The sequence below is a fragment of the Coloeus monedula genome (assembly GCF_965178545.1).
Source record: "Coloeus monedula genome assembly, chromosome: 8".
NCBI lineage: Eukaryota > Metazoa > Chordata > Aves > Passeriformes > Corvidae > Coloeus > Coloeus monedula.
In genome coordinates, this window is record NC_138788.1 from 11,613,910 (window position 1) to 11,628,251 (window position 14,342).

Consider the following 14,342-nt stretch of genomic DNA (forward strand, 5'->3'; position numbering starts at 1 on the left):
CTCCCAGCTCAGGGATGAGCACAAGAGCTCAGGGAACGAAGAAGTAGGTAAAGGATGCTAACACCTCTCCCATCTCTCTGGAGCAAAAATCATAAAAGACACACTCAGGAATTTTACATCCATACTAACATAATGCTACTTGCTGAGACAGCCATGATGAACTGTGCTTAAAGTTATTTTACAGCCAAGAGTAAGTAGGCCTACTTTGTACATTTTTGTTCCTCATCATTAAATAAAATTGTCTCTCCAGTGAAATAACTATTGAAATGTACATCCCAGTTCCAAAGAACTTAAGCTCTGATCAAGCTGTTAGCGTGACTGAATATGCACTGGAAAACTCATCCCTGTTGTTATCCCTGTTGTTTTTTGGACTGTCAGATAGAAACCTCAAAGTCTTTTCTGTCTATAAGTTGATTTTTGTAGTCTTCAGGAAACTTTTGCAACCTAAGCTGTAAAATGCCAACTATAAATAGTGTACAGTAAATAAAGCATACTTTTCCTAGTAACCTGTAATGGAGTATAAATTTATTTGGTTTATTTTTTCATTCTTTTTAAGAACTACTTAAAATGCTAATCAATATTGTTTGTACTGACTGATGTTGAATTGATACACTTACCTAGCTACAGATTCTAGGATGCTTTTCACTTCTGATAGACCATCCTGTCCGAAGTACACCACTGTGAGGTGAACACGCTTATCCTGATGAATACACACATCCCTATAAGCACAAAGATAAGCTGATATTAATAATTACTTGCAACACAATAAAAAACTTCAGGTACTTAAAAGCTACTGCATTAAAAAGTATTAGCAGACTGAAGTGTTCTGGTTAGGCATCAAATGGCTTCAAAGAGAACAAGGAAAGATGTTTTCCCCTCTTCTTTCCCCATCTTTCCCATTTGAATCAGAAGGTTCCAATACTGTGTGTCACATTCCAATACCTTATTTTATAAACAGGTACTCTGTACATTTACAACTAATGTAAAAATTATGTTCAAGATCATCTGTGTCCAGGTTCACAATGATCCTGACATTTGGTCATTTTGCTGCAATTTGAGAATCTCTCAAACCCTTTTAGAAGGAATGTTTTCTCCATACTGTAGGTTCAATTACAAACACCCCAAGGCAGTTGCACACAATGTTGGAATCATTAGCTCCACTGCAAATCAACCAGAACAGGAATTCATTTTGAAAAGGAAACAAAATACTGAAAATCAGCAACATAGCTCACTATATAATCTCATGCACCTACCTAAAGTTTTGCATAAATTGTGCAAATGCCTCAGTTCTTCCAGCAAGAGGAACAATAATGTTAATGATCGATCTAGAAATATCGACCGTTTCACTCTTCACTTTCATGAGGGGTCCAAAAGGTCGGAACAAGGTGACATGCCTGTACTCCATGCCATCCATCTTCTTATAAAACAGCTCATACTGTGTCCCCTTATCTCTTTCTGTACGATAGTAACCTGAAGAATAAGTCACACAAGTAATATGTAAAGTCAAAGATCCCGGAAATTGTATTTCAGAAACACTGATTTTCCTAAGAACTAAAGAAGTGGGGACAAACCTTCTGGGTTTCTCCTAAAAGCATACAAAGTTTCCACAAACTATTATTGATCACAATCAGCCTTCTACCATTTTAGGTCAGACCTGAGAAACAATCCCAAACAAACTCCAGCTTCCCTTGCTTCTTAGAGACAACAGGTTTTGTGGTCCTATGCCAGCTTCTCAGACAGAATTAGAGTTGGGTCTTCCCAACAAAAAGGGAATTCAGCTATTTGCTATGGAAAAGGATGGCTGAAATTTAATACTGCCTGCTCTTAAGCCGTTCAGTAAGAATCTAGCCCTGAGCTAGTCCACAGTAAAAACTGAGATCATCTGGCCAGTGATCAACACAAGAAAAGCACAATTTGTTCTGTGGGCAGAACAAATGACAGTAACTTGCTTGACAAAGTCTGCAAAATCTGACATGTGGCATCGAAACAAAACAACTGTGTGATAATACTGGAATGCTTTTAAATTGTTTTCACTGCTGACCAGTAGTTAATGCTTTCTATCTGATAAATTAGTGGCATTTTACTATACCCACAGTCTTCTAAGGACATAGGCAGAGGTTTTCTATGTGGCTGTCACACTTCAGGACAACAATGCTAGTCCCCCAGAAACAGGACTATCTGTTGAGAGATATTTTACTCCTAATGGGTAGAAAAAATCTGTCCCCTTCAGAACATGGTCCTTCATTGTGTCCCATTCAGAACAAGCTCTGTGTTGCCAATTCCATATCTATGCTACCCTGAGAATAAGAAATGATGACAGGAAAAATCCTCCAACAAAAATGCCTTATGAGCATCCCACCTCTGCTCTCTTCTCACCAGCCAGGAAAAGAACCACAAGCTACGCCATGAACTGGCATTACATTCCAGTTAACTGGCCACCCAGACCATAGAGAAAGTTACAAACAGCTGCATATTCCCAAGTGTGATGCACACCCCTGCCCTCACAGGATGCATTTCCATTCACCTGGCTGGCCTGAAACGCCCCTTCTCCAAGCCAGTGATCTCAGCAGCTGAAATCCCTCCCAGGCCTCCCACCCAGAAAGCAGTTGGTGGCAGGGCACAGAGCAGACAAGCCATATGGGCAATACAACGGGTTCTCTTTTGTATCCAGTATTGATATTGTCCTTTTTGTCTCATCTTCTTTAGCAACTGAAGTCAACATGGGACAAAGTATGTGAAGGGAGCAGCTCTCAACCTCAGAGCACCTTGGGTTTGACTGTCTCAGGAACCAGAAAGAAGGGATGATAGAGCTTTTTGGCTCTCCTTATCCCCAGGGAAGTATTCCTCCATGTTCCCTTCCCTTTCAATACAAGAAGCAAAGGAATGTGCATACCACCTTGACCTAACTTCTTTCTCTATATCCCAGATTCCATTTACAAAGAAAGAATCCTTTCTCTAAATCTACCTAACTCTGTGTTCCTCTGCTCCAGCCTCCATCCTCAAACCAAGCCCAGTTTCTTTCACTGATGCTCCCTCTTTCTGCCCAGCAGCCTCTCTTTTACAGCAAGTGCCTTATGCCTCTCCCACACTCAGCTCTGTAATCCATTCCTTCTTGTGGACAAGCGCGTGCACTGGCAGATCCAACAGGAAACGTGGATGACTACCACAGAGGGTCTGTGGGATGCATGTTGTAGCAGAACAAGCTGGTCCATCACACTGGATGTCAGTGAAAACTGAACCTCTTAACTCAGATGGTTTTAACCTTTGAACAAAGTTCTGCAATGCTCTCCTTGAAAAGACTGAAATTCACATTTATGCTTTTGTCAACACAGAGATGCATGAAGTATGCACCACATTTTAATGCTAATTTTTAAATCATTATTAATTACAAGCACTGAAAATGGTGTTTCAAACAATGAAAGTCTACAATGCTGACTGCCAGAAGCAGCAAAAGATTTTAAATCCCTCTCAACCCTTTTCCATTCCAACCTTTTGTGCTGCATAGTCCAGCACTGTAGCTTGAAAACAGCATAGTGGTTAATGGAGCAGCTGATGCACCACTATGCTTGTATCTCATGCTTTCATGTAATACACAGCAAACACTTTGTACCAGGACTCCTGGGGAAATTAACATTCAGCATTTTATATTTTATTCTTTACTCTGTTATCCAATAGCTGTTTGCAGATAAAAATACCATTTACAACATAAGCAAAGTTTTTAAAAAGCACGTCAGCTGCCAATAGCCTATCTTTAATCAAAGATTAAGCTTAGATGTCAGTCTACAACAGAAGGCTGAAGTACAGAATAAAAATTTCTAGATTAATTTAAAAAAAAGAAAACAAAAGCAAACCCCACTGCTGTACTTCATAAAGATATTAATATGCAAATTCAAATACAAATAGTGCCTTGCCAACATTCAATTGTTGAAATACAAGATTCCAAACTTTTGAATCTCAACATGCTACTAGAGCCACACTTCTTTTAAATACTATGTACTCCTCGAGTTATTCTCCTTGCTATGAGCTAACCTCTGTTGCTAATCTACTAATTTGAATACTTTTACGGGACTAAAGTTTCTACACACAGAAGCCAGATTTGAGAACAGCCAGAAAAAGAACCCACATCTGGTTTACTTCTTAGTGTATTCAGGTTTTTAACACTTGGAACTGACTCATTTAATAAAACCTGTTATCTCACCTTCCAACTGGCATATGCTGGCTGTCATCCAAAATAGAACTCCTCAAGCAAAGAGGTAAAAAGCAGTAGAAATAATTTAGCAGCTGCTATTTCTGGTCCATGAAGCTTTTCTCCCTTTGCAGAAGTTCTGTTTCTCACCAAACATACTAAACATAGGAATCCTGGGGATCAGTTACTATCAAAGCCAAAAAGCTCTTTTTCTATTGCCTTGAATATTTTACGACTACCAAGAAAGTGTTTAGTCTATGGAATTTAAGATGTATGACCTGTTTTTTTTGGTGTGTTATTAGAATTCTCCACTGAAGTTCCCAGGACAGTGGCCAGTTTCTGATCTTATGCAGCACACATGAAAGGGGCTGTTTGCATGACAAACAGTCCACACTGTTCTATGGATGGCAAGGACTTTGGAAGAGTTTTGATTTAAGCTGGCAGCAGGGGAATAAAGGATTTTTACATGCCACGGATGGGTGGGGAGTCTTCCTTTTAGATGCAGATCTGAAGAAAGTTTCTGGATGTTGCTCAGTTTCAATTGGAAACAGAATCAGGACCCAAATAGCACTGCTAGACATTCAATACCAAGACTTTTATTAGCAATTAGACAATTGCTTCTGTTTTCCAAAGGTTAATTTTAAATGTTTGTGCAACGGAAGAGCTTTTAATCTCTTGATAAGAAAAGCCAATTACACTGATAAATATAAACCCAAATAAGCCAGTTACACTGATAGTGAAGTGTGTCCATGAAGGCTCCTCAAGGCTTCTCTGTCACCATTCAAGACTTAGTGTCACAAGCTTCTGGAGAAAGGGAACAGGCAGAGGTAATACTATTATCTCCTCTAAATTACTCTCCATTTCTCAATATTATCAAATACTGATCTCAAATAAATCTATTTTTAATTGAGGACTACCTTAGATTGTGCAGTTCAGCAAGTAGGTCCATTGTTCATAATCCTAAATCCATTCATTCGTGAAAATATGTAAAATTGCATCTTTTATCCTCACTAGGGATACTCTTCATCCACAGGGAATAGGATACTCTTGTTTCTCATATACTTAGATCTAATGGAAACACTAAGGAAAAAAAAAACAACTTCAAAGTGTTTCTCAACTGCAAAACAAGACTTCTTTTCAGGTCAGATTTTTGTTCTGTTAATATTAGAATTCTGGAAGTTTCATTACGGGTTGCTGCAAAGGAAAACAGGTACAGCAAACAGAGCTGAGAAATTTGCTGGTTTTCTCTTCATCAGCAGAGCAAGTCAATTGAGCCTTGTGAAAAATAATTTGAAGTTCTCAGAAAGTATCTTTGTAGTTGTAATATATACTTAGAAATCTTTTTTTTTTTTTTTTACTTAGTGTTATTGTTCAAAGCCTGCACATAACCATGACGTGGCTGTGGTAGCTCTGCCTTCTCATAATTCCAAAGCAGATTTGGATCATCCCTTTGTCTTGCAACACTAACAAGATAACATCAGTTCAGAAAACACTTGGCCAGATTGCTCCCTGTTGTGGATACAGCTTCCTTGCATCACTGGCAGAAGACAGAGTATCTTCATGCAGAGCCCACAGAGGCTGAGCGTGCAGCAAGGCAGCTGCATGAACAGTTAAATCAAGGACACAGAGCAAAAGTGAAATGACTAAGTTCACATCCATCAGCATGTATTTGGAACTTTTTTGGCCTATGCAGTATTAGAAGTAATAAAAATCAGTAGTTTCAGACTACCATGAGTATTATTGATAATTAAGTGTACTTCATCACAAAAAAAGTTTCTTTAGGAAATTTCTATTTATAAAATAGAAAGCAGATAATTTTTAAATTCAAGTTATTAGTATTTGTTGTCTCAAGGTACTCCAATAGAGATATATCCTAAAACACAGTAAGAAAAAGAAAATCTTGAATTTTTTTTTTAAATAACAGTGATAGTTCACTGACTGGGCAACAGAAGCAACATAAATACTGGGAAAGAACTTCAGACATATTCAGCACACATCAAAAGACACCATTAAGTAAAATCATCTATAAGAAAAGATATTCTAAACTTATTTAAACAGTCACCAAATTCTCTAAGGTGAGAGTACCCGAAAGTACATATCACAAAATATTCCATAGTTCAAAGTTTAGTCTACTATTTCACAAGTCTAGGAAAAGAGCAGACATAATCCGCAGAACCAAATATTGACATATATAAAAATAGCCTGTTGCGGTAACAAGCTAGAACACTTTAGAATAAAAATGCCTATTTCTTGTAGCACAGTTTTGTGGGTAAGTTTTTTATACACAGATACGCAGTAGTTTTGAGGAAAAAAATCCTGCAAGTCAGAAGATAAAATCCGCTTATCTGTACTGAGCAAAAAACATGATGGTTATGTATTAACTAAAGCAGTACCATGTTTTCTCTTTTGTCCCAGAAGTAAAAAAAAAAAAAAATCCATACATCAAGTTTCTCAGCCTCCAATTTCAAATTGCACAATACTCTAGTTTTAGTCACAAACCACTTGTTACAAAATAATTACCTATTGAAGAGGATGCAGAACTTAAATTATTTGCTTTGACTAAAGCCATCTTTAAAAAACTGTCTCTCTAAATGAGCAACACTAATCCAGCAACAATTTTGACATGCCCTTAGGACAGTTGCAGGACCTGTTCTGACATCAGTTGATACACCAAGTCTGCTATGCAATTTAAACCTACCAGTTTATGACAGCTTAAGGGAGCAGTATTTTCTAAATAGAATGGCAGCAGCTTTCCAATTGGACTTCCATCAAAAGGGGATGCCCAGGCAATGGAGGCAGAGTGCTAGAGCCCACTCACGGGGCTGCAGGGCAAGGCACCTGCACATACCAATACTGGCTGGGTCTGCTTCTTACCTCTGAGTTTTAGAAAAACAGGGGTGGGGAAAAAATATGTGAACATTCAGAAGCTGCCTTTTATTACTGGCTAAATTAGCTAGTAGTATTTGCACTAAAAAACCCACAGAATACCCACACAACCCACACCTGTCTGAAGAAAGACACTAATAGATATAGATAACGCTATGGCTGGTTGCTAACACATCCATATGCAGCATAAAATACTTGTCTTTCCCTAAAGTTCCTGTAACCCTGTGTTTGAAGTTACTGTCTTTACAGCAAAAGGAAATTCGTTTGATTTCCATAAACAAATACTGGTGTGAACAGAAGCAGAGGCATGAAGTATAACTCTAAGGTTCTAAAACTATTTGCTTTCTTGAAACTCTGTCATTAAAGGCAGCACATTAAAAAATCGACAGCTATTTCAGTCATGGTAAAATAAAAATTCACTAGAGTACAAGCAGTATCTAAAATGGCAATGGAAAAGCAGCTGAATAATGTAGATATAAAGTACAAGAATGACTACCCCTGGAGAAAATAATAGAGTTTCAAAGGAGAACTGTACTAAGAGCCTAACACAGCACTGGCTGTGTTGCACTGACCCAGCTAAGTGGATTCCATGGCCTGTCCCACCTTCTGGAATGAAAAAGAGTACTTGCATCAAACTTTAAACACAGTAGCTGTTAAAAGCAGAGACTTTTTGCAGTACAGACCAATTACATCATCTGAGACTGAAAGAATCCATTATTTCAAGGCCAGTGGTACCTTTCTCCAGCATGTTTCCTTAATAGTGCAGACATCAGTACTTACTCCAGACTCCCTTCTACAGTAATGGTCTTATAACATGCTCTACCTTTTGGTTTTTAATGGCAGCACGAACTGTATTTAATACTGTAAGTATACAGAAGGGGTATGAGGGCAGTTTTTGATAATACTTCTCTCCATCAGCATGAGACTGTACCTTGACTGTACCCCTTGTTATGGGATTTGTCTATGCATCTTTTAAGGGCTTTACTGAGCGTTGAAAGCTTAACTGCTCTACATATGCCTTTATAATAATATGTGTTCTGCAGTTAAACTTAGAGGCACTGAGACAAAACAGAAGAGAGAACAAGAGAACGGTTCAAGGCTGCACAGCTTAGCAGACCCCATAACTGTATACCATGGAAGGTCTATTCAGGTCACCAAGTTCTTCAGCTGACAGGACCAGAACACAGCCTACCAATGCTCTCCCTCCAGTAGGACCATGCCAACTCTAAGAGAGTCAAAGGCCTGAATATTAACTAAAAGTGGCATAGAGATGAGTGAAGAAAAACCATGTAGCTTCATGCTGGATTGCTTAGCTACTCTGGAACAAGAAAGGTGAATCAATTTCTCCCTCCCACTGTCATCAGTTTCACTGGAAGTCTTTCAGTTATTCAGTACCATAAGCAGCTGTATCACACTGACTTTGGCTACAATCAGTTACGAATGCATCCATATTTTAAGCAGATACAGCTTCCCCTGTACAGCTTCCCCTCTTGTGGTGAGCCCCTCTCAAATGTATTTGTTATTCCACTAAAACCACAAGATAATGAAGCAGTAATATTCTCATCATCAGACATAAAGGTTCTTATGATGCAGTTACTCTTCAAGACTCTATTCAAGTAGGTAAACACCTAAAAGTACAAACACCATTAAATGCCTGTTGTGACATTCTGCTAATGGGCTGGAAAGCATGTAAACATACCTTCTATAAAGTCATTTTCACTATATAGCTGCCTGTCTCCTACTCCATCATCTTCATCTTGTCCATCTTCTTCATCTGGATTATTGATAACTTCTAGGCCAGCCTCGATAACTTCCACCAATTCATCTCGTTTATCTTTTCTAACGGGTTTCTCTTCTGGATGCCGAGTGAGCCCCATCTCCAACTGGAATACTTTCATGGATGTAAAGCTTTCAAAAGGAATGACTCCATACTCACTAGGCAGTTTGGCCCCCACGCTCACCTCAGCTTTGTCAATCTGGGAATGAAGAAACTCTAGGAGATCATTGGATGTTTGTTCTTTGGTGCCCTGGTAGTTCATACCATTGACCTTCGGGCTCTTTTTTTCCTGCAGGGACTTCAATTTGTCACTCATTTCCTGAAGCTCTTGCTTTAACTGAGCAATCTGACGCTTCAGACTGGTAGCTCGGTTTTGGTAATGCTCCTCTTGTTCCTGCAAGAGAGCTTGATAGTATTCTTTACCCATGCTTTCACCTACAACACCAGGCAGAGATCCATTGTTATCTGTTTGTGGAGCACACTCCAGCAAATACATGAGCAAGACTAAACTGAATAGTAAAGCAAGGCCCACCAATAGCCAACGAGTCCTGGCTTGAATTACTAAGCCTCTTCTAGGCATTCTCATATTATTTCTGTTTCCAATCCTAAAAGATGACTTATCTGCTCTTGCTTTCCAGGGAACATCACCCCAGACTTTAAAAACTTAGAAAAAGAGAGAAAACATAACTGTAATAGCTCCTACAAGTTCTGGTAACATAGCTGATGAGCAGTTTTCAAGCTTTGCCTTAATCAGGTGTCATTGCAGAGATGTAAATCTGAAGTTCCTATGTCATCCATAACCATCAACTGTAAGTCTGGTTGACGCCATACAATTTGCTCAGGATTTCCTACCCCAAACAAGAAAAAACTGCAGAGGGGGAGGAAGACAGAAGACACCAGCAAGGAATCATATTTTCATTTCCTAATTCAGCCCTAGTTGAAGGGGCTTAGCTTATTTGAAGTTTTGTGAGGGAAATCTGCAGAAGTAATTTTGTAAGCTTTGAATAGACAGTAATTTTCCCCCCCACTATGTGTGAGAGCAATCTACAGTTTAGTAAAAGTAATTTTCATTGGCTAGTCTTGCTTTTCCTCTGGCACTTGAGTATTTTATTCCACTCCCCCTCCTTTCCTTGGAATCTGTGGTTTGAGTCAGCAAAACGAAGACAGAACCTAAAATTAAAAGAAAGGTATATATTAGAACTACAAAGCAGACAGTCATTTGGAAAACACATGAACAAAGTTCTAACACAGGCATGCAAAAGACTGCTGGTGGAAGGAGTGAGAAAGGGAGAAAGAAATGCTTTTTCTTTCCTTTGCATTACCCATCAGCAACTCCCTTTGACACAGTGTCTGGAAAATAGTAATGGTTCTTCTAGTCTCACCACATTTTATTACACATTTGTTTTAACTCCACCATTCCTTCTTGGGTTTTTTGTTTTGTTTTACTCTGTGGGACGAAAAAAGAAAAAAAAAACAAACCCCATGCCCTTCCTACTCCTCTAAACAAAAAAAAAAAACAAAACAACCCAGACAAAACAAAAAAAAAACCCAACCAATCAAAAAAACCCCATGAACTATTTTGAAGGAGCAGAAGCTTGCAATTTTATTTGCTTTTACTTTAAGTAAATATCTTTCAGGGTAAAACTATTCACTCATGAATAAAGTATTATTGATTTAAATATCAAAGTTTACAGAAACTGCATTTCAGATTAAGTCAAATTCAAGAGAAATTGAAATTCAAACTCCAATCCCTGATTGATGAAAGGGATCCTGAGATTACCCATCTGCTAACATTTCCATTTTTTGATATGGTTAGGCTAGCAGAAAGAGGCAGTGACTATTTGCATGGGTCACACTCGTACATGACTGACCAAACTAGCCTAGAGGAAAAGACCAGGGAAACAGACCAGAGATATGCAAGAGGGGGATACCAAAAATGCTACTCAGCACTGAGAGTCAGCTGAACAATTCATAGGCCTCCTCAATGAGAGCATAAAAAGCTAAGAAGTAGGCTCAGTGCATGTTAGTCTACTTTCAACATTAATAAAATACTTCCATTTAAAATTTGATTGTATAAAATAAGTGAAACTCATTAAAATTTATCCAGGGACCTATTAGCTCTACATCCATTTTGACTGTGTTATGCAATTATGGTTTGGGGGAAGTTCTGGGACTCCCAGTTTAGTTTCACTATCCTTATGAGACTAGAAAAAAGTTGCTAACTTCCATACTGCTTCTCTATGGGTTAGACAGACTAGCTGGCACTGCCAGCTGCCACACAGCCCGTCTTGCGCTGACCCTGCGAGGCAGTCAGGGTGCCACAATGCATCCCATGTTTACAGCAAGCACCTGGCACTGTGTCTCCCTGATTACTCATTGTGACACTCCTCCCTTCCCATTCAGCTTCCAGCGTCAGGATACAGCTCCAGTGCGAATCAGGTACCCCTTATCAGTGGTATCGTCATATTCAGCATCCACACTTGCAAGGAATCTCCAGTTACAAAGCCAGAAAGTTTGAGTGACTTATTCATACCACCACCAGCAAAGCCTGCCACAGCTGACCTGAAGTCTGCAGGCATATCATGCACACCAAGTTTGGCAAGAGCTGCACACCGTGGGGTTGTCCAGCTGAAGTCTATAGGACTGCTTGAAGGAGTTTTTAGTATTTCTACCGCTAAAGTCCCTGTTAACAAATAATCTATCTAGATTATGTAGAAACTCTTAATACAGCAGATTAAAGGCAATTAGTCATCTGAAACTGAAGCTTTTGGAACTCATGGAAAGCTACTGCAGACTTTGATACAAAATAAATAACAGTTTTATCAACTGAATACTAGATAACATCCTTTCAAGTCCAAACAAGACAGAAGTTAATCACTTCTCGCTGCACAAACACAACATTATATAAATGCAAGTTGAATGCCTATAAAGAGTGATCAACACCAGATGTATCCTCAGACTACTGACCGGTGTCCAGATGTGCTGAATCAAGGGAGTCAGAAGAAAAAATCTACAGGATAAAACCAGTTCACAGAAATGACAATCTCATCCCAAGCTTTTAGTACAAAGATGACCATATGATGTTTTTTTACATTTCTTACTGAATTCTTGTTCTGTTGGACTGCAGAAGGTGAAGCCACAATTAATAGCATAAAGAACCATGAGCTTCTTTAAACCTCAGTAAATGCTAGACTGTACTAAAGCTACTCCATGCAGAAGCTGACACATCTTCAACCAGTAAAGGCATATTGAGAAATGATCAAAGTACCTAACTTGTATAAAGTATCAGTAATTCAAGCCCCAATTATTCTAATTGTTGTTAACTGAAAAATAGATACCCCTGAAGATGGAGCATTAGTTCTAGCAGGCTTTTGTAGTCAGTTCTTGCTCCACCAATAAACTACCCTGCGTTCAACTTTGATGAGTCACTAAGTTTCTTTAGGTCTCATTCAAGTCTTAGAAGAAAGGGAAAACAGATCTCCTGATGTGGTGTCAAGAGGACACAATGTACCAGGAGATTAAGATCCCCTCAGAGAATAGCAGGGGGCAGTGAAAGAGCGCTCCTCTTCATACCTTTCCTCACTGTGGCCAAACAGACATCATTGTGGTAAGCATGGATTAGGGAAGTCAACACGCCCCCGCAGGGAACTCGGCCACTGGCACCGTGTCACCAACGCAAGAAAAAAGATTATGAATATTTGCAGACTTCCGGGCGTTCCCACTGGCACTTATTTACAGCAGAAGGCTGTTGGGGGGAGCACTGCCCTGAGGGGTGCTCAGGGATGAAATATAATAAACCCTTTCTGCAGCAATGAGAACTACACGAGCTGGGCTGTAAAGTGCTCACTGGTCCTTTTCCTTCTAGGCTCTAATTATTGCTTCATTAGCTGAAACCCTTTATCTAGTGGGCTAGTGACAATCCTATTAACAAGACAGCCTTTTTACAAAGATAGGCATTGCCTATTTATGTTTGACCATTTTCTTGCAACACCATAAAGAACAGGCATTTTCCCCACTACAGCTTCACTGTGGCCTTTAAAGGAAACGAATGTTTTTGCAACCAGTTATGCCAAACATTAAAATTTTAAATTGCACAGGGAGAGCTGAATGGGAAAGTTAGTTTACTAAAGCTGTGGGAACTGAGCCAATTGACTTTTTTTTTTTTTCCCCTTCAGTATTACTTCTGTTGAGGGAAGTTTTCATAAAGGAGTAAGACACATTTCATCTTGAATACTTCAAAGAGTGAGTGAAGGCAGCAAGAATCTTCCTTCCTTCTTATCCCATTGGAAAAGGAGAGCTTATGAGCACCCTATTTCACTGTCCTCTCTTTTCAGAAAAAAAAAAGGGCCCCATTTTTGCATATTTACAACCCAAATTTGATATGAATTTGATCTGACACAGCCCTATTTTAGGAATTCCAGTAACTAGGCTGTAGAATATGATTACAAGAGAAAGCAGGCTGTGAAACCCCAGAACAAGCAAAAGCACATGGGATCCAAAAAATCACAATAGGGAAACTAATTGGGTTACATGGAACATTCTGAAATTCATAAAGAACAGTAAGATTACCTGGCAATAAGTAATCACACAGAAGTCCCTGGAATTTCAGTGTTTAAAGATTAAGTTCCAAAACTTTAAATTGCACATGCTGGTATTTAACTTCATATCAATTCTTCAGAACAAGTCTATTTGCAGTAGTCTGTATGATCTCCAAGGAATGAGATATCTGAGGCTTATAAAATACTTACAAAGATCTGCAGGATTTCCAGAGGCAACTGGTTGTTAATTCTTTCTGCATTTCCAGGGTCTTCTGTATATTCAACTATGGAAATGTTTCTGTTCCTTACAAAAAAGTTCATTGCTTCTCTAAGCACAAGGGAACAGACCAACATGCTAATTGAAAATGCTTTACCTTTTTTTTTTTTTTTTTTAAACTATATTAGCATTCTGGTTTTGTTCCTTGCTGCAAAGGATGAGTACGTCTTTCTGAAGTGGGGAAACATTCACACTTAAAGCAGTGACCTAATTCAGTACGCACCTGGCTTCATGCCAGACTGTGGGGACATTCCGTGTGTGAGCATGTTTTACTTTAGACATGTCCTTTTCATTCAGCATGCCCTAGACGGTCACTGTTTAGCTGTTCATGAAATTCCAGCTGAGAGTTCTTTTATTGTTCACAATTTCACCCAGATGCCACAGACATTCACTGTCTTAAGCCTCCTCCACACACATATTTCGGTATATAACTTCTTGGCAAGTTATACAATAAATCATAAGGTCCAATCTCATCCCTTGCATATTCCCTTCTTATTCTGAAGAACAGTGCCACTGAGAACAGAATAGCTTGGAATGTCAGAGGAATACTGGGCACACCATTATCTTCTCACTTGCTGAAACCAAACTGAAAGCAAGCTGTGCATCTGCTGTTGCAGGCAATCTTTGCATAAACCTCGGAGTGAAAAACCTCAAACCATACCTTAACAACACACAAAC

General features: G+C 39.0%; 1 protein-coding gene across 1 annotated transcript in view; it reads right to left on the minus strand.

Annotated features, from left to right (window-relative positions):
• The window catches only part of CSGALNACT2 (chondroitin sulfate N-acetylgalactosaminyltransferase 2), a 32,768-nt gene that overhangs the window by 7,037 nt on the left and 11,389 nt on the right, over positions 1 to 14,342 (minus strand). Inside the window, exons 2-4 of the mRNA XM_082286318.1 lie at positions 8,772 to 10,019; positions 1,254 to 1,470; positions 618 to 719 (exon numbers count right to left, since the gene is read on the minus strand). Of these exons, the coding sequence (XP_082142444.1) occupies positions 618 to 719; positions 1,254 to 1,470; positions 8,772 to 9,435 (983 nt within the window). The 5' untranslated portion in view covers positions 9,436 to 10,019. The remainder of the gene's footprint in view (positions 1 to 617; positions 720 to 1,253; positions 1,471 to 8,771; positions 10,020 to 14,342) is intronic.